The sequence below is a fragment of the Rhinolophus sinicus genome, chromosome X (assembly GCF_036562045.2).
Source record: "Rhinolophus sinicus isolate RSC01 chromosome X, ASM3656204v1, whole genome shotgun sequence".
NCBI classification, from domain to species: domain Eukaryota; kingdom Metazoa; phylum Chordata; class Mammalia; order Chiroptera; family Rhinolophidae; genus Rhinolophus; species Rhinolophus sinicus.
In genome coordinates this window covers 40,224,191-40,251,252 of record NC_133768.1, presented here as the reverse complement: position 1 = coordinate 40,251,252, position 27,062 = coordinate 40,224,191, and the positions used below count along the sequence as shown (strand labels likewise).

Sequence of the window (27,062 nt, the reverse complement as noted above, 5' to 3'; positions counted from 1 at the left end):
GCAAGCTTTCTACCCCACCCCCATCTTTCTCCCCCCTCCCCTGACTCCATTCCTTACTACATGACTAGGGACCTTGGACATATATATGTGAACTACCCAACTCACACATCAAAGCTCCACCCACATTTCTTTCTCCCACCAAACAACCACCTCTTGGACCTAGCAGAGCTCACACCTATAGCACACTCCGCCCCCTTAGGAGGACAGACCCAGGGAAGAGGCCATTGCAAGCCCTGGAAGCAGACTGAGCAGGGAATTCTTGGCTTCCAAGTACCTAGAGTGTGGTGTAGAAGGAGTTCGGGGGGGACATGTCCTTGGCCCTTCCAAGTCCCTGCTCTGTGGTGAGACACATGTAAAGTATAAACCACGAAAGAAAGGCTAGTACATTTGACTATATAAAAATGGAAAACTTGTGTACATTAAAAGCAAATCAAATATAAAACAAATATCAAAACTGAAAAGAAATTTGTGCAATATTATGACAGAATTACTATCCTTAATAATTAAGTAACTCAAATTAGTTAAAAAGTGACTACCAATAAGGAATTACCAATAATATAAGCATATGAAGAAAACTCAACCTCACTTGTAATTGAAGGAAAAGCTTTTTGACTTATCAAATTGACAAATATTTTCCAAATGATAATACACAGGACTGGCAATAGTTCAAGAGTGTAAACTCATCAACCTTTACCCTTCTATCTATCCAATTTTACTTTTTATAATTTCTATCGAAGAAACAGCTAAGGGTGTGATAAAGAGGATGTTCAGTGCAACACTGGTAATGATGAAGAACAACTGGAAACAACTGCAATGTCTCCCAACAGGGGACTGCTTAAATAAATCATGGTACATTCATTCAGTGGAGTAGTCAAAACCATTATTGTAGATGAAGAGCTGACAATATAGAAATATGTCCATGATGTAAAGATGAAAAAAGGCAGTTTATAAAGTGCTATAATACATTTTATTGTTAAAGTTACACACACACACACACACACACACAAAATCTAGAAGGCTATATACAGCAAATGTTAAAAATATTCTTTTTAAAAAATTTTGGGATGTGAAAGTTCTTTGTTCCTTATTTGTATTTTCTAATTTTTAAATACTGGTTATAATAAGAACATATTAATTTTTACTTTTTAAAGAGAAAAGATGGATTATCATTTCTAAAAGACTTAGTTACTCTAACATTCTATAAGAGTATCCCTTTGTAGCTTTAACATTTTAGGATTCTATGAAAGGAAAAACCAATGAATTGTATGGTATCCTCCAGAGAGCAGGGAGGAGTTACCATAACATCTTCTACATTAATGGGGGCAAAACTATTAGCATAAAACAATCAAACAACAACAACAAAAATCCCACCTAGAAGACAACGTTTCTGCAAGTATAAAGAGTCCCCACCACTTAAGGCTAAAGAGTTCTTTTCTTTCTGAATTTTATCTTGAAATCAATATTCTTTATTTTTTTTCAGTCTTTTTTTCTTAATGCCAAGTGACTTCCACAAAACCAAACCAATCAATTTGATGAACAATGAGTAGATGGAAGGAAAGGACAGAATAGAACACAGTAGTATTGGGGGCTGAAGGGAGTATTTTTTTCCCACTTCTTCATTTCAAGGTAAAGAAGCTTCTGTTAGAATACCATTTGTGGCCACTTTCTGTCCCTTACTTACTCCTCTCCATGGAGGGAGCTACCATTATTTGCTTCAGTGATTAGATAACAATTTATAAGAAGAAATTCATGTTAAATCTAAATTTCAAGGTTGGCCCACTGTAACTACAATTTAAAAACAATTTATCTCCCAGCCCGTCTATCTATATGGGCCTCAAAACATATGCACAGGCCCGAGTTACCTGCTTAAGCAACACTTGCTGCCTAGCTGAATAGAAATCAAAAGACTCATATAAGTAGTCTGTTTGGTGAGTGGGTTTCTATGTATGTGCGAGGAAGGGATCTGCCGAGGAAGGCATAGCAACACAAACATGTCCTAAAAAAAAATCCCCATTTCAATGGCTTGTCTCCGTTTTGTGCCACACAGAGCTTCTGTTTGGTGAGCAAAAAACCATGCCAGCTCAGTGACCTGACACCTATTTCTGACTGTTCCTTTGCATACAGAGAGGACCTCTATTAAAATCCTATCTTGCTCCAACCAGCTCAAATGTCACCCCCTTCCCTCCTCCTCACCATAGCTGCAGATTACCTCTTGTGCTCTTAAGATTCTAAGCCCTTTGTTTCTACCACTCATTACTTATGATTTTATGTAGAGCTGTGTACGTACATGTTCTTTTACTAGATTATAAGCTCCTTGATGGCAAGGCCCAAGTCACTGATTTTTATCAGCTACATTATCAACTCAACACAGTATCTTACACAGTTATTCAACAGATATCTACAGGACTGAAACTTTAGAACTTACATAAGTTTAAAAACATCCTCCCTCCTCACCCCTTAATAATGCAAGCATTAGAGGTTAGACATAATATCCACCTTAGAGACTTACGGGCAACAGCAGCAAGCGTTAGCCCAATGAATTTAATGTTTTTGCCTTCCTCAGCTTTTACTCTCATCTATGCGATAATAGGGTGAGAATCACCCACCCCCGGGAGCTGCCTTGATAAACCTCTCTAGAACAGGGCCATCTAACAGAAATATAAAAATACTAGTCACATATGTAACCTTAACTTTTCTAGGTAAGGGGGAGGGGGTGGTAGATGAGGGTAAATGGGGTCAAATATATGGTGATGGAAGGAGAACTGACTCTGGGTGGTGAACACACAATGGGATTTATAGATGATGTGTTACAGAATTGTACACTTGAAGCCTATGTAACTTTAGTAACCATTGTCATCCCAATAAACTTTAACTAAAAAAAATTTACTACAAACCATATTAAGAAAAGTAAATGGAATACGGTGAAATTAATTTTAATAATAGATTTTATTTAACCCAATATATCCAAAATAATATCACATGTAATAAATATTTTAAAAATTATTGAAATACTTTATATTCTTTTTATCATACTACTTCTTTGAAATCTGGTGTATATTTTCCATTTACAGCATGTCCCAATTCATATCAGGCGCTACTACTTATTAACTATGAAAGCTAGTTACTTAACCTCTCATTGCCTCAGTTTCCTCAATTTTAAAATGGGAATTATAGTATTTACCTTACCGAGATTTACTGAAGTTCAATATATGTAAAAGGCTTAGAACAGTATCTGGCAAAATTGTAAGGGCTTTATAAATACTAACTGCCTTTATCATTATCATCCTCCATTTACTATATGAAGAAACTGAGCATAGAAAAAACCAAGTGTATTTTCTAAGTTCATAAAGAAAATCAATGCTGGTTCTATTCTCTTTTAAATAGTTGTCTATTAAACTGTGCAGGGCAGCTGGGAGCAATGGAAAATCATATTTTTTACCCAGTTAAAATTCCAAAGTGCTAGCCAAATGGAGTTTGGGAGCTTGTCCAAAAGGCAACATTCTTCAAAATGGTAGCTTAGAGAAATGCCATCCAGCTGTGTTATATAACAGTCCTTTCATCCTAACACTTTCTTTAGGCTCTGTCCCCCATTTGCTGTAATATTGCATCCATGGTTAATAGGTGAAAAGGTATAACTCCTTAATTTTAACTGCATTATTTTTGGTTATTTTTGTTGCTTTTTTTAGATAACAAGTGACATTGAATATTCTTGCATAAATTTGCAAAATGCCCAGCACCTAAGACCATCCAATCTTTGACATACTTGATTGTGCATTTCAGAAGACTCAAAGCAGAGAAGCAGTGATACAGACGCAATGGCAAAACTGAAGAAACAATGAATGGCCTAGGAATCAAGAAATCTGATTTGTGGCCCAGGATCTATGATTAAATCACTACATGGCCTTGGGCAACTAGAGTTTCTAGGCAGGAATTCCCACCTGTTCTCAGGAATTTTTTTCATTTTTCTGTTCCCGAATCCCGAGAAAAGTTGGTCGGAAAATCAGCTCCTTGAACCCAGGTGGTTGGTAGTATCAGCCGTCACTTTGTGGAAACAATCCATCGTGGAGAACAGAAAACAGTTTATATCTCGGGATGTGGGAATGGGAAAGTGAAAAAAATTCCTGAGAACAGGCAGGAATTTCCGCCTGGAAACCCTATGGACAACCCACTTAAACTTCTGAGCTCTATCTCAGTTTAATATAAGGTGGGTAGCCTGCAGTTTTTAGGACTGAGAATTAAAATGTAGTATACCACAGCAACAACTCAAGATAAAATTACACCAGGTCTTAGCATTCTTGTGTATCTCTCTTTAAGTGTTCTGGCAATAAGTTCCCCTTGAAAAAAAATGAGTATTGACAAAGTTTGGGGATAATTTCCTTTAATAATTAGAATAATTAATTTCCCAAGTAAGTAGAATACCTAGAAAAGCATACATGGTTCATCTATCTGATATTTATGCTGCTATCACTGAAATCCAAACAATCGTCATATCTTCCAAGATTAAGAATTACAGGACATCAGCATAAAGACAAAGGGGCATCAATGAACACCTCCATGGATCTCCCCCCAACCCCAAATTTCCTGGAGTAGGGTCTCTCAGCTTCAGCACAGCTGATGTCTTGGGTCAGATAATTCTTTGTTGTGGAGGGCTGGCCTGGGCAATATAGGATATTTAGCAGCTTCCATGATTTCTACCCACTGGAAGACAGTAATATCCCTCCACAGTTGTGACAACCAAAAAGTCCTTCGGGCACTGCCCTATGTCCCCAGATGAGAAAAATGGCCCCCAGTTGAGAACCACAACTATGGATTCTCAACCAAAGCTACCCTAAATTCCTTTGGAATTAAGCTCATACAGAGACCTGCAATTTTTTAGTGTCACTGCTTATGACACAGCCTCATTAATACAACATGGAGTGATCAATTTCCATTGGCAATCCGGGTTCTCAAAAGGCATAACCTTTACAGTTAATTTGCAATTAATACCCATATATGGGCTGGCCCAGTGGCTCAGGCGGTTGCAGCACCGTGCTCCTAACGGCAAGGTCGCCGGTTTGATTCCCACATGGGCCAGTGAGCTGCACTCTCTACAGCTAAGATTGTGAACAACAGCTCTCCCTGGAGCTGGGCTGCAGTGAGCAGCTGGAGGTCGGTATGTGCTGCCGCCGGCTGCTATGAGCTGCTGTGGGCTACTGTGCGCTGCCAGAAGCAGCCAGTGGCCAATGTGAGTGGCCGGCAGCCATTGAGAGCGGCTGACAGCTGGCGAGAGCTGCCATGAGCTGCTGTGAGTGGCCAACAGACGACTGGCGACCGACTGCCTCAGCCAGGGGGAGCGCAAGGCTCATAATACCAGCATGGGCCAGGGAGCTGTGTCCTACACAACTAGACTGAGAAACTACAGCTTGAACTGGAGGTGGGGGGCAGAAAAAGGGGGGGAAATATTCATATAGTAGAAAATACTTTTGTAAAATGACCCATTACACTGCAGAGCTTATGCATATATCTTTTTCAGAGTCCAAACAATGTTTTCACACAAATAGCGATTTCGGTAGCTAATATTTTAGATTAAGATATTTAAGTTTTAGAGCCCATTATATATTTCTTTAATGTTAGCACCTTGGCTTTAATTTACTGATCAAAGTTTCCAATATACTACCCACATTTATTCTCCTCCATCAAGTCCCATGCTTCCTCTTACTCACCCAACTGCTCACATTTCTGTTTCCCAATGACATCCAGTCATCCACCTTTTCATCTAAAATTTTGACCGAGGGATATTCTATTTCCTTGGGTCTGTGCATCTAAGCAAATTGGGAAGGAGTACTAACAAGAGCGTATCAGCCATAAAATAATAGGACCAAACAAACATACAGGAATATCTACTCTTTAATGCTATGGGAACACAAAAAGAAATACATATTAGACATGAACAAATCACAGAACAGAAAGAACCACAGAAATAATCACATCAACCACATGCCCACAAAGTCATTCAGCTAGAGAATTTGACATGCTGATAGTGGAACATTCGAGTAAGGGTATCCTGATTGCAGTTATGGATGAAAAACTAGAGTTTAGAGCTGAATCTATGGGCTTGGAACTCAACACCTGGAAGACAGGACACCAATATGACAATGGTGGTTACCTTTAAGGAGGAGGTTGAAGGGACACTTTCACTTTTTACTCAAGATGCGTCTATATTTTTAAAGATGAACATGTCATCATGTGTTATTTCTATAATTAAAAACCAGGACATGTAAAGCCAGGAGAGAAGATGAAATCTCAGAGGGACAGTGTATAAAGAGAGAAAAGTCAAAGAACTCAACACTCCCAAATATGGATAATTAAGGAGAGCAGAGGGAAGCAAAAGCGAAGCAGCAACAGTGGGAGAGGCGGGCAGAAAGAGAACAACGAGAGTATAACAACTCTGTGGCCAAGAGAAGGAAGTTTCAAAAAGGAACTGAACTGTCAACAGAACCAAGAAGGGAAAAGGGGAGAGAAATAAGATGGCAGAACAGAATTTAGATTGGAAAGAGGCTTCTTAAAAGTCATGACCTTCTCCCTATATTATGCCTCTCAACCTTTGAGAAAATTGAGGCCCAGAAGGTTAAGTGGCTGGCTAGATAGGGATTGGTAGCTAGACAGCACAGCAAAGGGAGATTACAACATGTTAATGGAGAGTCAAGTGAATGGATCCCGTGGAAAGGAAGATACCAGAAGAAAAGTGGGGCAATCGGATAAGTAGTACCTGGAATAGACAGAAGAGACGGGACTGAAGGCAGAAGCAAATAAAAAGTAATAGGACTTTTCCGCCGGAGCTGGATAACTTGTTTCCTTTTTCGTTGTGGTTTTCGATTAGGAGGTCAGGGGAATCACTTAGAGAAAGTACCTGGGTTTCCCCTAGAACTCCACCCGTGGCACCTTTCCTCTCTCAAACTATACACATACCCTAGGCTCTATTTACCATCTCCACCTGAAGATTCCCAAATCTCTATTCCAGCCCAAACCCTCTCCTATGCCCCAGATCCTGGGGAGATGGATCTCTACTTAGATATCTACGAGCATCCAAACTGCTATCTCCATCTCCACAATTCTACTCCTAGTGTAGTGCTCTCTGTCTCAGTGAAAGGTACCACATGATGAATGATTTTAGGTAAATCATTGAACATCATCCCTCGTTACAGCTTTGTAAGCAAGATGAAAAACATTTGCTACATGACAGTAAAGTTAAAGTCACAGCTGTCAGAATAGCCTTCCCCGATGAGTGTCCATTAATGGATTAATGGTAAGTAGCAAAGTCTCCAGTTAGTCTCGTTCAGCTCTATGCCAAGTTGGCAGACACTTGTAGTTGATCCCCAATAATGCTACCTCCTGGTGTTCACGGCCTTATATAATCCCCTTGCCTTGAGTATGGATGGGATCTGTGACTAGCTTCTAGCCAACAGAATACAGCAAAGGTGGCTGCCATGGTTAGGCTAATATTCTCTCTCTCTCTCTCTCTCTCTCTCTCTCTCTCTCTCTCTCTCTCCCACACACAAATGGGATTCCTTTTTGCTCACATGACATAGAGACTTTATCTCTTGCTGGCCTTGAAGAAGCAAGTTACTACGCTGTGAAGAACCTATGGACAGGGCCCTGTGGGAGGGAATGACAGGTGGACCCTAGGATCTGATGGACTCAATCCTACAAACACAATGAACTAAATTCCGCCAACAGCTATGTATACTTGGAAGACCCCAAACCCCAGATGAAATTGCGATCCCAGTCAACAGCTTGATTGCAGCCTGAGAGACCCAGCAAATGACCCAGCTAAGCTATGACAGACTCATGTCCCATGGAAACTGTGAGATAATAAATGGGTACTGTTTTGAGCCACTATGTTTGTGGTAATTTATTATGCTGCAATAGAAAACTAATATACCAAGCAATATTTTATTAATTACTTAAAGTTGTTTATGAAATAGGTATGATAATAATGCTAACTAACAAGATGAACAAGAAATAAAAATTTAACTACATTAAGATTTAAGTAAAACCTAGACCAGAAAGGTTTCTCTAAAAAAATAAAAATAAAAGATAAAAAGAGAGACATAGAGACATACTTGGAGAAAGAGTAGGCCTTGGGCTCATTATGACCTCACAGTAAGATGTAGCTACCAAAAAGCTAATACTACTACTTGAGACCGTATTAGTAAAGTATAATGTACAAAGCAAAAGGAGAAGCAGTCCTATTGTGCCATTATACTGGTCAAATCAAATCAATCAGTATTTCCTGGGTACCTCGATTTAAGGCAGTACGTTTTCCACTCTATCCAGGGAGCTAATAAAAATAATTAAAAATTTAAACCATAATAAAGAACTTAAAGCAGTTTAAGACAACAATAGAAAAGATGTTATAAAGCAGGCATTAGAATTAATCTGGCAATTAGTTAAAGGTGATAACAGAAGCAGGAGTTCAAAAAAGGGAGACAACGCAGCGTTATCAATATTATGATTATTGTTTTGACCACATAAAAGTGAGTGTCTTCATCACTGAGATTCAATTTCACATTGCTGAGCACAAGCACTCAAATTTAGAAAATGTGGAGGTTAAAAAAAAATTCAGGCTCTCTGCTTTTTCTGTCTGACTTATTTCGCTCAGCATTACACTCTCAAGATCCATCCATGTTGTCACAAATGTTCCTATATCATCTTTTCTTACCGCCGAATAGATGTGGTATATAAACCAAAAGCAACAAAAGAACAAGACAAACAAATGAGAAACAGAAACTCATAGACACAGACAATGGTTTGGTGGTTGCCAGAGGTTAAGGGGGGTGGGGGGTGGGAGATGAGGGTAAGGGGGATCGAATATATGGTGATGGAAGGAGAACTGACTCTGGGTGATGAACGCACAATGGGATTTATAGATGATGTAATACAGAATTGTACACCTGAAATCTATGTAATTTTACTAAAAATTGTCACCCCAATAAATTTAATAAAATAAAATTTAAAAAAAAATTCAGGCAAGCTGAGCTATTTCAGAGGCTGTTTAGTGACAGATAATATTACATTTTACAGCTAAGTAAATATGGGCAAAGGAGGGTTAAATAACTTGTTCATGATTACAAGTCAGTAAGTCAACTGCACTGAGAAGCGGAATTTCTCTTAGTCTAGAATGCTAATAAAAACTCACATTACTTTTCTAGGTTGCAATGGCTACTTTTGGTTAACAATGTTCTCACTAAAATAATTTGAGCTTTGGGATTTCAGCTTGGAGGCCAAGCTTCAACTTTCTTCAGTCATCCCGAATTCAGGTCCATCCCACACCAGCCGCGTCCACCATGCTGCCGAAGTTCAACCCCAACGAGATCAAAGTTGTATACCTGAGTTGCACCACTGGGGAAGTCAGTGCCACGTCTGCCCAGGCCCCCAAAATCAGCCCCCTGGGTCTGTCTCCAAAAAAGGTCGGTGATGACAACGCCAAAGCAACCAGTGATTGGAAGGGTCTGAGGATTACAGTGCAACTGACCATGCAGAACACAGGCCCAGACTGAGGTAGGGCCTCCTGCCCTGATCACCAAAGCCCTCAAAGAACCGCCAGGAGACAGAAAGAAGGAAAAAACATCAAGCACAGTGGAGGTACCACTTTTGATAAGACTGTCAACATTGGCAGACAGATGTGGTACCGATCTTTAGCTACAAAACTCTCCAAATAGAGAACCATTAAAGAGATCTTGGGGCCAGCCCAGTCTGGGGGGCCACAATGTTGAGGACCGCCACCCTCAAGACATCACAGATGACATCAACAGTCATCAACAGCGGGGGAAGGCCCAGCTAGTTAAGAACTACAGAGGAAAATATTTCAATTAAAGATCATTTGACAACCAATAATAACAACAACTTGAAATCCTGAGTCATCCTTTCTTCTTTGTCTCCCTCTGAAGTTGACCAATAGTCAAGTTTTGTCATTTCTTCCTTTGTGATGTTTCTCACGCTGACGCCTTGCTTTAAATCCCCAAAGTCAACATCTTATATCCAGGCCCTCATAATGTTCTACCTGACTCTCTCTCAGCAATCTCCCCAATTCCAGTATCTCCTTCCCATCTGTTTTACACAGCTCTAACCATGACGTTCTCTGCTCAAAACCCTTCAATTGTCCCCCATCGCTTACAGAATGAAGTATGGATCTCTTAGCTAAGGAACCAGAGCGGAATTTAAGTCCTGGCTCTACCACTTCCTTGCTATGTGACTTAGAGCCTCATTTTTCTCATTTGTGTAATGAGGGTAATACCACCTGCCTCATATGTTCTGGTTTTCCTGGGTCAGTCACTGTCTATGCGTACCCTCTGATTAGCACACCACTTCACTCTCAAAAGTTCCCTGGTTTTCACAATAAGTCACTTGGTCAATAGAGGGTTATTATGAGGATTGAATGAGGCAATGCAAATAAATGTTACGGGCTTGGCATGATACTTTTCTCACTACCCCAAATGGACCCTGTACTTTGCTGCCTGAAATCCTATCTCCAACATCAACAACTATAGAAAACCTCACACCATGCTCCGTGAGAGGCCACCACCTCACCTTTGTGGTCTACCATGTTCCCCCCACAATAAGACCTAACCGGAAAATAAGCCGTAGCATGATTTTTCAGGATGACATCCCCTGAACATAAGCCCTAATGCGTCATTTGGAGCAAAAATTAATATAGGACCTGGTCTTATTTTGGGGAAAACACGGTACCTGAGTGGTCTGCCTCAGCGGCCACCACCTCACTTTGGTCTGACTCCTAGGGGATTCTAAACCTCTCTTCTAATGTGTATCCAGCATTAGCTTGAGTCATGGTTGTTTGTGCACATATTTTAACTTCCTCAGAGACTAGCTGTTGGAAGGACAGTATCTGCTTCTGATTCCTCTTAGTCCCACATGTGACACCTAGCAGTGTCTTCTACACAGAAGATACTCACTAAATTATGTTCTTCAATATAGAAAGAATCCAGAACTTTGGCCACAGAATTGTATTTCATTTATCAGCTGTTTATTCAAGCCTTCCGCTTTCTTACTCCCTTGAGATCATTTCACTTGCTCATTGGTATCACAACAAGGGTTCTCTAATAGAAAGCTTCCTTCTTTCAGCTGGCTTCTGCCCTGATTGTTTTGGGCTGGTGGTGGACGAGGGATTCTTGGAGTGATGGTCCTACGAACACAGAATAACTATGAGCACAGGTTCTAGAGCCAGACTCTGCCATTCCTAATTATATCTCTATCAGGTACTAGCTCAGAATCCATGTAAAGCACTTGGGAAAAGGCACACACTAAGTATCCAAGTATCTGTTCCCTTCCTCGACCTCAGTCAAATCCGAATGCTTTACTATGGAGTGAAGCTCTCAGTAACATCCTCTACACAGGCAGCCAAGTACCGGCTCTCAGTAGATACAAAGTCCAGCCCACTCATGGCTTGGGTCTTCTCTGTCCGTCTTTCTAGGATGTCTGGTTTCTTGTCCCAGTTCCTCCCTCCTTTACACCTAGGCCAAGCTGGAGCCATTTCTAACAGCTTCTATGATCACCAGCAAAGATGAGAATCCTCCTGTCTGGTTCTCTAAGCATAACTTCTAGGTCCAGGTTTGGGTTCAACCTCAAACCATATTCCAGGTAGCTCCTTGTGCTCTGATTGCCATAACCGAAAAATCTCTCAAAGGTTGCACTCTATGATTCCAGTCTTTCTATACCAATCTACACCCTGAAATTACTTAGCCTTTCTCCTTTCTCACAATTGTTCCCATCATGCTAGTCTCTGCCACCTGCCCAATTACATGCCTTATGCATATAATTATATATCCAAGAGTAAAATCTGGCTTGCTTCTTAAGCCATTGTTTTCTACCATCCATCTCCTGGCTAAAATTTCAAATACTCGAGAAGCAGGGTCAGTTAAGACAGGCTAGTGACTCTAGTTTCTAAACACACACAACTGAGTGAAGGAACTATTCATTAACCAAATCAACAGGACATTTAGCTAGACATTCCTTTTACTTCTTGTATCTCAGGCAAAAGCCTTCTTTTGGGGGGAAGAGAGGGGAAAGAGGGCTAAAATGATCTTGAAGCATTTTGGGATTAAATTTAATCACAACATTTTAATGTAAATATCAGGCTACTTATATCTTCTCGACTTCAACCATAAGAGCATACCTGCAGTTCTCCTCAGTTCCTTAAGCAAAAAGCTCAAGAAATTGTAGCCTGCCATTCACTTACAATATTTAAACAAGTTAAGCAAGAACAACAATTTATCCAGACACGGAGATAATTAACTGTGGCCTAGAATACAACTGCTATGCTACTTAGGTATTAAAATATTCACAGATCAAAACTAATAAAAAAATTAAAATTGCTTCATACCCCCCAAAACCTAATAAAAACAAGATTTTTACCTAATTTTATCTCACTTTCTCAGGATGAAGCTTTAACAAAGCCACAGCTCCTCCCCCGCCCCTCCCCCCCACCCCCCACCCCCGCCACCATGATGATTCCCTGGTAGATTTCAGAGGTCCTTGATTTGCCCAGACTCGGCCTCCTGTACTTCAGACCTCACCTCTCACCTCAATCACTATTACACCTTTTATTTCGTAGTATAATAGTGTCAAGAAAAGAATCAAGTGGGGTGTGGGTTTTACTTAAATGCTATTATTTAAAGGCATTATAGCTTGTTGTAAACAAGTCAAGCAGTATAGAAAGGTAGCAAGTGACAATGAAGAACCCTTAGCCCTGCCACCCCTAATTTCCAAAGTAATAATAACTGTTTCTTGTGCATCATTCCAGAAAATGTCTATACATATATAAGTATACTTATATACAAACTCATATCTATCTATCCTCTACCTCCCCCTTCTTTCTTATATAAATGGCATCAGACAATACCATTCTGCACCTTTTTACCCACTTAAAATGTATTGTGGATAGTATTCCCTGTCATTGTATATAGATCTACCTCACTCCTTTGAGTGAAATGCACAGTATTTCATCGTGTGTATACACCGTTATGAATATAACTAGTCTCTCATAATGGACATCAACATTGTCGATAGTGAAAAAATGGCAACAACGAAAGCAACTAACATCCTTTAACAAGTACAATTCCTTTTCAGACTAGAGTCACTGGAACAAAAGGTATACACAGCTTACATTTTGATAAGGACTTCCAAGCTGCCCTCCACAGGGGCTCTAACAATTTATACTCCCACAAACACCTCACAGAGGCTTTTAAATCAATCGCCTAACAGTCCTGCAGCTCAAACAGAGAACTAGGTATTTTAACATAAAAATAGCAGCTCACTGAGGATTTTGTTAGATCTTCTAACACAGTGTAGAAAACCAAGTGTCACAGGTGGTGGCAGCCACACCCTGCTGTGCTTCACCTTGCCCCCATCCAAATGCAAATTCAGAGGGCGCTATTCCTCAGAATTAATCCAGCTCTTGAATAAGGAATTCCTTAGGTTCGGAAATTTTGTGGAGTGAATTCAAGGTCTCTAACCAGGAGTGCTACATAATGGTGTAATGTAAGGTGGTTTCCACTCAGTCGTAATTAGATAAAGGCACTGGCAATGGAGACAACTTTGAATACGTAAGAACTCAATACATCTGCATATTCATGGCATGGGATGATCTGACTGAGAGATTTTGCTAGTTAAACAGAGAATCCAGTTTCTTTTTTTCAGTGACAGTGAACATCTGTAAGCATCACTGCAGAGAATCTAGTGAATCACATCTAAATAACACTTGTTTAACATTTGATATTTTGCGAAGCACCTTAGCATACTTGACCTCACTTAGATCCCATGGCAATTCTGGTAGGAAGGCAAGGCAATTATCACTTATTGAAGACCCAATTCGCACACAGGATGTGCTAGGTACTCTCTGCTAGGTAGGTGGTATGTGAAGACGAAAAAGACACTCCCCTCTCATTCATTGGCACTCTGCCCTATCCAATCTATCCACAAAGCCTTCACATTGTACTTAGGATACTTAGTAACATGGCCTACAAACTCAGTGACCTGCCCACCGCTCCAATTTCATCCCGTGCCCCTGTATACCTCATTCACTATGTCCCAGCTACACAGGACCGTGCTGGGGAAGAATCCAGACTCTTTCCACCTCAGGGATTTCCACTTCATTTCCTATGCCTGAGATGCTCTCCCCCTAACTCTTTGCCTGGATTAGCTCCTACTCATTTTACAGTCTCAGCTGAACTTGTCACTTCCTCCCAGACCTTTCTGCCCAATAAATTATGTCACATTTATTATTCATTTTCATAGGACTTTACTTCATACCATGTTTCCCCAAAAATAAGACCTAGCCGGACCATCAGCTCTAATGCGTCTTTTGGAGCAAAAATTAAGACCCGGTCTTTATTATTTATATTATATTATATTATATTATATTATATTATACCTGGTCTTATATTAATTTTTGCTCCAAAAGACACATTAGAGCTGATTGTCCAGCTAGGTCTTATTTTCGGGAAACATGGTAATATAAGACTGGATCTTATATTAATTTTTGCTCCAAAAGATACATTAGAGCTGATTGTCTGGCTAGGTCTTATTTTGGGGGAAACAGGGCAGCACTCACAACACTTCATAATGAAATATTTGTGTATTTATCTGTTTGCATTCCAACTCCCACACATGACTGCAAGGCTTAGGTGGGCAAGAATCATGGTTTTTGTGGTCACTGCTATAACCCCAGCACTTACCCAATGCAGTGCCTGGCACACAGCAGACACAAAAACAGAAGTACTGAACAAATACATCCAATGCCTTCTAGGGGTATACAATACATTGGGGAGACACAAAAAGAAGGGAAAGGCAAATTTTACCAGAGGATGGGCAAGGTTTTGGGAAAGACCGCAGAGAAGAGGCAACTCTTGAGCTGATGGCTGAAAGGTAAGTAGGTATTTGCCAGGAATGCGACCGACTGAAATGACCTAGGCCACCACGGGTGGACTGCACGTAGGGAAGAGCAAGGACTGGGGTGCCTCACAGACTTTCGGCTTTGATGTCTGAGTGGATGGTGGTACGATTATTTAATGTAGAGACGGCAAGATGAAGAGGCATCTAGTATTATTGTTTATTACCAGTAGAACCCAAGGGAAAGAAGGCCTTGGCAGAGTTGGGAATTTGGATGGTGGCAATTCCTCTGCCCACCTGCCTCTCACTAATCTCAAGATCATGATTTCAACCTGAGAATATTCGGTGTTGCGTCACGAGTGGCCACAGGTCAGGCCAGGCCAAGGGAGGGCAGTGGAAACACCAGAAAGAAGACTTAGTACGAACGGGGCCAGGGTTTCTCTAGTTCTGAACATTTTTTTGGCCAGAAGATGTCAACAATGTAATTTAGTGTGCTTATCTTTTTTTTTATTAAAGTTTATTGGGGTGACAATTGTTAGTAAAGTTACATAGATTTCAGGTGTACAGTTGTGTATTACATCATCTATAAATCCCATTGTGTGTTCACCACCCAGAGTCAGTTCTTCTTCTATCACCATATATTTGATCCCCCTTACCCTCATCTCCCACCCCCAACCCCTTTACCCTCTGGTAACCACTAAACTATTGTCTGTGTCTATGAGTTTTTGTTTCTCATTCGTTTGCCTTGTCCCTTTGTTGTTTTTGGTTCATATACCACATATCAGTGAAATCACATGGTTCTCTGCTTTTTCTGTCTGACATTTCACTCAGCATCATACTCTCAAGATCCATCCATGTTGTCAAAAATGTTCCTATATCATCTTTTCTTACCACCGAATAGTATTCCATTGTGTATATATACCACAACTTCTTTATCCATTCATCTATTGAAGGGCATTTTGGTTGTTTCCATGTCTTGGCCACCGTAAACAAAGCTGCAATGAACATTGGAGCACACGTGTCTTTATGTATAAATGTTTTCAGACTTTTTGGGTAGATACCCAGGAGAGGGATTGCTGGGTCATATGGTAATTCTGTTCGTAATTTTTTGAGGAACCTCCACCCTGCCTTCCATAGCGGCTTGTGCTTATCTTTTTGTGTGGGGCCCAGAAGACAAGAAAAATTGAGTGCCCAGAGTATTTCATACACCTGGTGATACCCAGTTCATCTTCACTAGATGGGCCCTGTCCTGGATTTATTTCTAACTGCTCTACGTTGCAATTTCTGTGTTGCTCTTCATGTAAGTAGTCAGGGCAGAAATCTTCAATAAATACAATAAAATGGTACCTAATGCCTGAATGGTATTAGGTTGAAAAACTTCAAAATATGCCATTATTCAGGGGGTTACCTCATCCTAGTAACTCCTCAACAGCTTCTTTGGTCTGACCACAGGTCTATAAATACCTGTGTGTTAACAGAAGGTAGGAAAAATAAGAAGAATCTGGCATCTGTTGCCACCTGTAGTGAAACTTTCTAGTCTACCCTCTTCCCCGTCCTACCACGCACAGAACTGCCTTACAGAAACAGGAAGCTCTGAATCACAATTTTGGTTAAAACATAAGAACCTATAGTTTATTTCAAAAAATGCTAACAGAGTGATGGGAAGAAAAAAAAACACACCCTGGAAGCCTCAATGACAAGACAATTCTTTGTAAAAACAAAACAAAACAAAACAAAACAAACAAATAAACAAAAAACCCTGAACTTGTCCAAGTAGCAATAAAGCATAGTAGGGAAAGACTAACATTTAGCCGAAAACTGTAAAACAGCCAAGCCTAAGTGAGGCAATGCAACGAGTAGGGCTACACAGGCAGACAGATGGGCAGAGAGCGGGCCAGGCAGCATCGATTATCAGGAGCCCAGGGGCAAGTCCTAGCTCTATGCATCGTTTGACAGCTGTATGACCCAGAGGAATTTCACCGGGCCTGTTTCCTCCTTTGCAAGATGAGACATTTGCACTAGATCACCTCGAAAGGCCCTTTCCAGCTTAAAAACATCCCTTTAAGAGCATATCTTTTTTTTTTTTTTTTCTGCTGCTGCTGCTGCAGTTATTATACAGAGCAACTAAGACAGGCCAGGCATTTTGGTGATTCTCATTCTCATCTACAACTGTGGGAGGTAAAATAGTGTCATATCCTTTTGCATATTATGATAGTAAAAGTCAACATTTGTGAGAGCTTAACAAGTGCCAGGCAGTGTTCCAAGGATGTATATGTGCATATTAACTCACTTTATCCCCCAATAATCCTATGAGTAGGTATTATCATTATTAACTCCATTTTATAGATGAAGAGGGTGAGGCACAAAAGAGATGAAATACCTTGCCCACAGCTAGCAATGATCAAGCCAGGCTACAAACCCAAGGAGTCTGTCTCCAGAGACTACACTTGACCCCAGATGAGACAATTGAGACTTTGGGAGTTTAGGTAACTTGGCTACCAACTGGCAGAGCTGGATTCAGATCCAGGTGTATCAGATTCCAAGGCCCATACTCCTTCCACAACCATATGCTTGGGAAGGAGTAGCTGGCTCTGAGAGAAAAGTTATCTGAAAGATTGTTTTGGTTTACCCCCTACTCAATGCTTCTCATCATAATCCATCCCCCACCTGTCTGCCCCACTGAGGAGCTATAAAAGGGCAATAGTGCAGAGAAACAAAGACCTCATTTCTGTACCTGCTGTAGGTGAGACACTGGGCCACAGAGGAAAAGGAAAAGGGGAGGAGGGACTCTGTTTCTTTACTCCTGCTCTAACATGACTTCTGAGAGTCACACAGACACTACCGTTTTGGTCAACAGGCAGGAGCAGATGGCTTTTCCTAGGTGATGGTGGTCCACCTATCAAGCCAGACAGCTATACAGATTTCATATTGAAGGCCTGTCATCAATTCACTGACTGCTCTGTGATGCTCCCCTAGCATGTGTTAGCTCAATCAGCAGTGTTTACAGATACACTGTGATGTGCTAAACAAACAAACAAACAAACAAACAAACAAAAAACCAACTGCAAGGTTGAAACATGGTTCCTCTGGATCTGAAGCCAACAGAACAGTTTGCCATTTCAACTATCTATTTTATTACAATTTTTCTGTGCTTTATTTTTATGCTTACCCTGACATATTTTGTCACCTCGCTTTATTATGTAATTCCCACACTAAATTAAGTGTGATTTCCCCATTTTCGTACAATCTCCCTGTCCCAACTCTCACTCCCAAAAAACTTTTTGGAGTCAACAGGAGAGATGGCCAAAACTTACAAGAGTACTTCAGCAAGTATTAATAACAAAAAAACTGCTCTAACCAAACCCTCGGGGACTTGGTTTCTTTCTTTTCTTTTTTTCAGTTTGGAGGTAAAGGGGATACAGAATGACTGAAGCAGCTGTCCAGAAGCCCACGCAATCCACTCCTTGCAGGAGGCACTGTTATTTTATATCTCATTTTCAAATCACTTGTTTTCTGGTTATAAAAGTAATACATAGTCACTGTGTAATATTTGGAAAATAAAAGCAGCAAAAAAGAAAAATAAATGCATCCTACTACCTAGAGGTAGCCACTTTAACAACTTTGGCTCATTTCCTTCTATTCTGTATTGATCACCATATTCATAGGTGTGCATATAACATGAAACACGCAGAGATACACATAAACCCACACTTAAATTAAAAAGCCAGAAATGGGATAATCCCATACCTTTCCATTATACCCTGAAAATTTTCCTCAGCATTACTCTTGATTTTTAATGGGCAGATATTTTACTCTGTAGACCTACCACAATTTACTTACACTCCCCTACTATGTAAACGGTGTCTTCAGTCTTTCACTCTACTAAATACCTTAGTATATAAAGCTGTGCATGTATATCTGGTATTTCCTTCAGAAACTATCCTTTTTTAAATTAACAAGGAATCCATGCTACTTACAGAAAAATTGGAAGATACAAATAAGCAAAAATAAAGTTAACTGTAATTTTTTAAATACTTTTGTGTATATCCCCTCGGAATTTATATTACACACACATGGACACAAGCACATATGTTGAAATGGATCGTACTACAAACAATAAGTTACTCATAACAATTACCATATACTGAGTACTTACCACATGTCAGGCTCTGTGATTTTCTCATTTAATCCTCCCATCCACCTCCATGTGTTCACTCAGCAGTTCCCAAACTTGTCTATACATTGTAGTCAGCTAGGGGACTTCCAAATTTCTGAGTGCTGCATCCCATCCCCAGAGATTCAGATTTCATCGTGCTGGGTGAGGCTTGGGCTTGGGACGGTTTATGAGACCCACAGGGGATCCTCATGGGTGTACAAATGGGGAAGTATTATGTTTGCTGCTATTTTGTGCTTCTTTTACTGATGTAGAAGTTGAGGAACACTGAAGTAAGTAACTTCCCAACATCAGGCAGCTGATAAAGGTGGGATTTGAATCTAACTCTAAGCCTAGAGTCCACACTTTTAACTATTTTATCAATAGAGATAAAAAAGCTGCTCTGAGATCTGCTTCCCTCACCCCACCATTTAACATCTATCATGAACCCATTTCTATGTTAATAAATACAATTCTGCATCATCATTTTAGTAATTATAGTGTTCCATGGTATCAATGCATCAGAATGCCAAGTGCTATCAATTTTCCCACTATAGAAAATGTTGCGATCAATATCCTTATTGATACACCTTTGTGCACATCCTTTGTGCACATTTATTTCCTTAGGATAAATTCCAAGAAAGGGAATTGTCGGGTCAAAAGGTTTTCATAAATATTGCCAAATTGATATTCCCATCAGAAGTGTGTGCGAATGTCCTTGCCAACACTGAGTTTTGTCATTTCTTTCTTTTTTCTTTTCAGTCTCAATGTAGCTTCTTTATATCCTTAGTCATAAAACTTCTGTTCAGCTAGACTTCAGATGGTTCTTCAGGTTGACTGTTCTGTAATTTAGTTGTAATTTTAATGTATTTATGAAAGGACGCAGGCACAAGTGTTTATCTACTCTGCCACCTTGGATTTTCCTTTGTCATTCATTTTTAATCTTTGCAAATTTTAGTGGAGAAAATGGTATACCATTTTAATTCCCCTTTATTTACTACTAAGAATTTTTTTTCATGTTTACTGGTGATTTAAATTTCTTCTTTTACATATTTTCCTATTCCCATCCTTTGCCCATTTTTCCAGTAAACTACTTGTATTTTTCTTTCTGCTCTATAGGACTTTACGTATTAAGGATAATGAGTCTTGTTGCAATTGTTTTTAGTTTTCTCATTAACTGTATTTATGGTTTTGTGCAGAAATTTAAAATTTTCATATAGTTGATTATATTTTTCTTCATTATTCTACCTTAGATATTATGCATATAAATATCTTCCCTACCCCAAGATTTGATAGTCTCCTATATTTTTTGAGTTCCTTTACCATTTCTCTGTTTTAAAAAACAAAACAAAAATCTTTTCATTCTTTAATACAACAGTTCCCAAACAGGATTACACACCAGAATTTCTTACAGAGCTTTTTTAAATGCTCAGGTCTTAAGACTGAATCACAATTTGCAAGGATGAGACCTGAGCAGGCAATTCTGATGCACCCCCTTCTTTATTAAGAAACCATTTTAATCCTTCTAAATTTACACTACTGTCATTTTTCCAAATTAATTCAGTACATTTGTTAAGCACTAAATAATCTCATGAACTTGAAATGCTACCTTTATCTTATTTGGTAAGCTCCACGAGAGCAGAGACCATACCTGTTTTTACTGACCATTACCTCTCTAAGGCCCAGCATAGTGCCTGGTGCACAACTAGTGCTTCATACATGTTAACTGAATAAATAACACCTGACAACACAAGTCTCCAACTTTATCCCATCCGAAATTGTTTTGACCATTAGACTAATAAAACTGGTATTATTAATAATGACCCTTAGTTATCAAAAATATTAAATTATGCCCAGTACACTCTGTTTAAAGTGGCCAGGAAATGGATTAGAGGGCTCCATCAAATGATGTCAAAATAAGAATGTTGTTCATGTTTAACAGGTATGGGAGTTTTGAGCCAATTCTCCATGGAGGAATTAAACAGCATTGATCTGAGAGACTAAGGAGACTTGGCTTCCTCCAGTTCTTAGAGTTCCTCAGCGAGCTCCAGAGACTGACTCGGAGCTTCCTTGAGCTGAAAGGCCCACACATACCCTCTTCCATGAGCCCATGGAAAGAAAATTGGAACAGGGAATCAGGAGACCTGAGTTTTAGTCCTGTCACTACTATCAACCTGTGTGACTATGGGAGTATCACTTAACCTCTAAGGGTTGTTTTCTAAGGCTCTCTTCAGCTCTAACCCTCTACCTAAAGTCCCAAACAGACTACCATAGGGCAGGACATCCAAGGGCAACATGCAATTCCCTCCATAGAACACAGTCCCAGTCCCACCTCAAGCTACAACAAAATAATAGTATTAATAATAGTAGTAATAGAAGAAGTATAGTAGAAACAACAGCTATTGCTAAATTTTACTGAATGCATATGATACACAATATTCTAAACATCTTACTACTAATAAAAATGGCACACATACTATGTTCCAAGTGCTTTGCATATATTAATTTAATCAATCTTCACGACAATCAGGTAACATACATTCTATTATTATCCCCATTTTACAAAGGAGAAAACTGAGATACCGGGAGGTTAAGGGACTTGCCCAAGGTCTCACAGCTACCAAATGATGGAACCAACTGTGTTGAACCCAGACCCATGCTTTTAACTACTGTACTACATTGCCACCCAGACTATCACTGTACTCTGCTGGTCACTTCAGAGGTTGCACAAAAACAGAAATGAGCTGCAGTTATTCATGTGGAGTACTCCCTTCTTTCCTAATGCCAGAAAAATTAGGTTTTACTACAATGTAATTTTAAGCAGATCAGATTTCGGGGCCTGAGATAGCAAAATGTTTTATTAAGAAAATAATGACCTTTTTATTAAGAAGTGTTACCCATGAAAATGTTTGTATTATAAAACAAATAAAGCATTAACTACTAATGACACTTTCATTAAACACAGAGAAAACACACCAGCTCTTTATGCATCATTAGGAACAAAACTTTAGATCCCCACCTGCACAAACTCCAGTTCCATACTTTCAGAACTGGCTTTTAAACAATGACCTGACAGCCCACAAGTGTCTCAAACAAGACAGGCCAAACCAAACTCAGTACCCTAACTTCCCACCATCTCCATGCCCTTCTCTCCACCTCCCATATTCCCTATCTCAGTGAATGGCACCACTGGCCCCAAGCACCCAAGCTGGCTGTCAATCCAGGCTCGGTTCCTCCCACATCCAGTCACAGAACATTTCTAGACTTCATCCCATTCTGTTCAGACCTTCACCATCTCTTCCCTAAACCACTATACCCAAAACTTCCCAAATGGCTCTTGCTTCCATTCTCTCCAGCTCCAAACCCACTTCAACAATGCTGCCAAAGTCATCTTTATAAAACAAAATCTGATTATGTGACTTCCCTGTTTAGAATCTTTGTCTTCAGGATAAAGTGTAAAATCCTTCCTAGAACATACAAGGCTCTTTATTATCTGGCCTCTGATTACCTTCCCTGCTTCATCTGAGGTCGTGCCCCACGAAGCAGACAGAGCAACTTGGAAGTTCCCAAACAGTACTTCTCTGTCTGCCCAGAATGCAATTCTCTCATTTGCCCATCTGGCAAACTCCCACTCATTTTTTTTAGACTGGCTCAAAATTCAGGGTTCATTATGCTTTCCTCTGGGCTTCTATCGCATTTTTCACCTCTCCCTATTCTAACACTTATTCAACCTGACACAATTATTTGTTTATTTGTCTGTCTTTCCCTTAAGACAAGGAACCGTCCAGAGTTGCATGTCTTTTTCATCTCTGTATTCTGTTTGTTGAATGAAGAAATGTCTCAGGATTTAAACAAGAATATTCAAACTGCTCCTGATAAATACCCATCGTGTGAGTCAAAGTGGGCATACAGGCTGAATCCCAGTTTAACAAATATCTTTAACTTGACAATCCTCATACATCAAAAATAGTTGTTATATTTGTGTGACTACATACTTGAAGCCATAACCAACAGGAGACAGTTTTAAAAGCTACATTAGACCACCAACAAACTTACCTGTTGAATATTTATAGACATCTGAGCTCTTCATTCTACCCCATCCTTAACCTTTTGTGGGTCATAGCTGAATTTTGGTAGTATTTGTCTATCATTTCTTAAACCCACACTCCCTTTTGATAAACATAAAAATCCCACGTAACCCTGGAGATTCCGATACTCTCCCAAAGGGCCAATCCTCAACCCTCCACCCCCCAAAAAAAAAAAAATAACTGTGCATGGTAGGAATTTGCAGGTTCACAAGAGATATAAGACATCAGGTAAGATATCATTGAGCTTTGCTTTCCAGTAGTTCGTAATATTAAAACAGGCATTTTCCTTCTATCACCAAATACAAACATTGTAACATTAAATATGGTTTAAAGTCTTTACTAGGAAGATGAAGTCAGTGAGGTATTGACATCTCTCCCCCACATTTGAGAACCTTATGATAGAAATTTACCAGAAACAAATGAAATACACAAATATGAAAAAAATGTCCCCCGTTTCCTCACATATAACCCCCACAAGCACACATTCAAACAAAGGGAGTTCTTTGAAAATGCTTCTGGCTCTACATTTTCCTGCTACTTCCCCCACCACCCTCCTACTTCCACTTCAAAATAATTTGAACTTCTAACTAGCAGCGACTTCGACTTCGTTTAAACCAATATGCTTTGTCCTTATGAAGACAAAGGGTTAAATTAAAGAAACAGCTGGCTGCCTGCCATGGTGGTGGGGGGTGGGTGCGTAGGTAGGGATGGAGGATAGAGATGGAGGAAAAAACAGTTAGAGGAATGAGTGTTAATTTCTTACCCTGCCACATGGCCATGTTGATCCTACCCTCTTTCACGTTGGGGTCACAGGCTCAGAGCTTCCCAGAGCCCCCCAGTTTTGTAGGGAGGCTTGAATGTGATGTAGATGGAACAGAAACTGTGTCGTCTTACTTTCTGCCAGAGACTCAAGCCCCGAACCTGAAAATATAAACAGAAAAAATGAACACCTAAGTGACAAAAACAACCACACACACACAACATTTCAAATCCTTGAAAATTATGTCCTGTCCCTCCCTGAACCTCTCTTTCAAAGATATACAGACACAGGCAGTGCCAAGTTCCCCCTAAGCAGAAAGGGATCGCTGAAGAAAGAATGGGAAGATCTAGAGTCAGTTAATATTGCCACTGAGTGCTGCTGTCCAATTGTGCATGAATCACTGGATCTTCAGTAAATGGGTTTGGGAATCTCAAAGGATGGGTGGTTGGATGAGATGACCAATGACCGTTAAGCATCCTTCCTATCTTGATGTTCCATGTTTTGGGGAGTGAAGAGCAGCATGATATCCAATGCCCTTCCTAAACCTCCAAACACCGAACTTCACATTAAAAAATAGTAGAAAGGACAGCAAATTTTGTGACTATTTAAAGTTTTAAAATAGATCTTATATAGGAAAAGAAAAGACATGAAGTATAATAAAAAGTTAAGAGTGATGCCCTCTGTGTCGTGGTTCTTCCTGTCCGCTTCATTGTACTTTCCCACACTTCACTCATGTCCTATGGGGAGCATATATCGCTTTTATAAGCGGGGGTTGGGGGGGGGAAGAACCAAAGAAAAATAAAAATGTAAAAATAAAATACTAATTTAAGTGAAGCCAAATTAATTCAGCTCATTCCTATTTTAAAAATGTCAAAATCGGTCTTAGGACAATGCTATTCGCAAGGATATAAAAGGCAGACGCTAGGAATGGGAGAAAAAAAATAAAAGGTCTGACTATTTTGTTTCAGGGGTTTAATATATTAAATCCTTTGTCCATCTAAACAAGTTCCTAATTACTAAATTGGTCTTCCTTAATTAGCATATGAGCCAATCTGCTTTTTCTAAGAAAATGTCCTCACCTTTTTGACCTGGTGTACATCAAAGTAGATTGCTATTTCCATAGCTTCTGTAGAAGTAACACCACCCTGAAGTGAAAGTGCTAGCGTGCACGTACTGAAGACTAATACAAACTTGAGAGTCATCATTTTGGCCTTCTTTAATGATTTTTTTTAAAGACAAAAGTGTAAATGTGTACACTAGTCCCCAAAACACCAATAAAGAAAAGACAAAGCTTTGGATAAGAAAAGGTTCACGAAGTCCAAGAAAACTAGGAACTCACAAAGTCCCAGGATGGATTCACCAGGAAAAAGCGTTCCGATGAGTTATCTGGAACCTGGGACAGTGTTTGGGGGTTTGCTTTCTTTCTTTTTTTCCCTTCCTCTTATTTTGCGTGCAGTTAAATAGTACTGATCTGCGCCTAGTGGGATCAGGCGAAATCTAACATCTCTGAAATCCAACTGGGTAACTGCTAATAAATGCATGAAGTTTATGTAAAGCAGATTCTTACAGGCTTTTTATGCTCCACACTTCTGGATTTCCCTGGCTTATTTGAGGTAGCTTACACTGACGTTATCACACGGGCACACGCACAACTTCACTTGGCAGTCCAGGAAACTGATTTGCTCTGAAATGTATAAAGGTAAACGCGCATCAGTGTGAAGGGAAAGCGCTTGGGGGTGAAGGCACTCAGGCGCAATCCCGTACAGTCTGGAGAGAACCGGTCACCCGCACGTTAAGTGGGAAAAGGAAAACTCAGCAACTACTCTTCGGAGAGTATGGACTCCACTTTACTAAGATCCACACCAACCTGTGAGTCCAGAGCAGGAGGGAGAAGAACGGGGCCTTGACAGAGTTTTACCAGCCAAAGCCACCCTGCCCCAGTCCTGGAAAGGGGATGACTGCAGCTAACCTCCCCCATTCAAAAGCGAGGCAGGCTTGGCGCCGCTCCGCGAGAAAACTTCGCTGGGACAGCGCAGGGACCCTTGCTGGGACACTAGGGCTGGGCTCCCGAGAAGATGCCGCCCTGCACTGGCTAGAACTAGCCGGTCTAACTCCTTCGAGTGCCAGGCGGAGGCGGCCAGGCACGGGGAACCCCCATCTGCGGGGGGCCGAGCCAGCGAGGGAGCGCTTCCCGGTGTCGCTGCGCCCAGGGGGTACTCCGGGGGTGGGCCGGGGGCCAGCGGCCCGCGGAGGACCTGTTGGGGAAGGGACAGCCCATCTGTCTTTACCTGTCGCCGAGGTCAGGAGCGGCGGAGCCCGCACTCGGCGGGCCGAGCGCACAGTCGGCTCTGGCGTCCAGAACACCAAGTTGAGCTAGCGCCCCACGTAGCCGGCAGAGCTTCATTCACAGCCTGGCGGGGAGGAGGGGGAGCGGAGCTGGCGCGCGGCTCATGTGACAGGCGCCTCGCCAAGTATCGGCCGAGCACAGCTGACGTCTGCGCGTGCGCGCCCCTGCTGGCCCTCTCCCCGCACCTCGGCCGAGTGGAGACCGGGTAAAGCCAGCCGGGGAGGCGGCGGGGCCTTGATAGCAAGCGAGAACGAAGCGCTGGGAGGGGTTTCCGCGTGCGCAGTCGCACTAGGCCGGCCCTGCTAGCTGCCATATTTAATGAAGCTTGGGCGGGTCCTAAGCCAGTACTGGGCGTGTCAATTGCTTTTGAAAGAAAAAAGTACTGTATTATGTTTTACTGTTTCGAACCTGCGGTACACTTTTTTGGTTTTGTCTTTAGAATGAAATTGTCACCCTGAGTTCCTGGCCCACAGTAATTAGTAGTAAAAATCGAATACCAATTATTATTAGGTCACGTATTTTCAGCTTATAATTATATGCGAAATGCTGTTCCAAGCCCTTTACTTTTTTCATTTCATTTAATTTCCACAATAACCCCATTAGGGTACGTACTATTATTTCTCCACTTTTATTCATAAGGGGAAAAAGCTCAGAAAGGTTAACTTGTCCTAGTTCACAGAGTAGCAGTAAGAATAGTGATCAAATGTAGTGATGCTTGTAACAGCCAACTCGATCCTCATTGCAACACTGGAAAATCTACACGGCAGTTTTCAGTATTATATCCATTTTAATAATTAAAATTAAAACGGAGGCTCAGAAAAGCAAAAA

General features: G+C 40.6%; 1 protein-coding gene across 1 annotated transcript in view; it reads right to left on the bottom strand.

Annotated features, from left to right (window-relative positions):
- CLCN5 (chloride voltage-gated channel 5) overlaps window positions 1-26,446 on the bottom strand; it is a 163,671-nt gene extending 137,225 nt beyond the window's left edge. Inside the window, exons 1-3 of the mRNA XM_019718727.2 lie at window positions 26,176-26,446; window positions 25,455-25,571; window positions 23,891-24,048 (exon numbers count right to left, since the gene is read on the bottom strand). Of these exons, the coding sequence (XP_019574286.1) occupies window positions 23,891-23,906 (16 nt within the window). The 5' untranslated portion in view covers window positions 23,907-24,048; window positions 25,455-25,571; window positions 26,176-26,446. The remainder of the gene's footprint in view (window positions 1-23,890; window positions 24,049-25,454; window positions 25,572-26,175) is intronic.
- Between the last annotated feature and the right edge of the window lie 616 nt (window positions 26,447-27,062).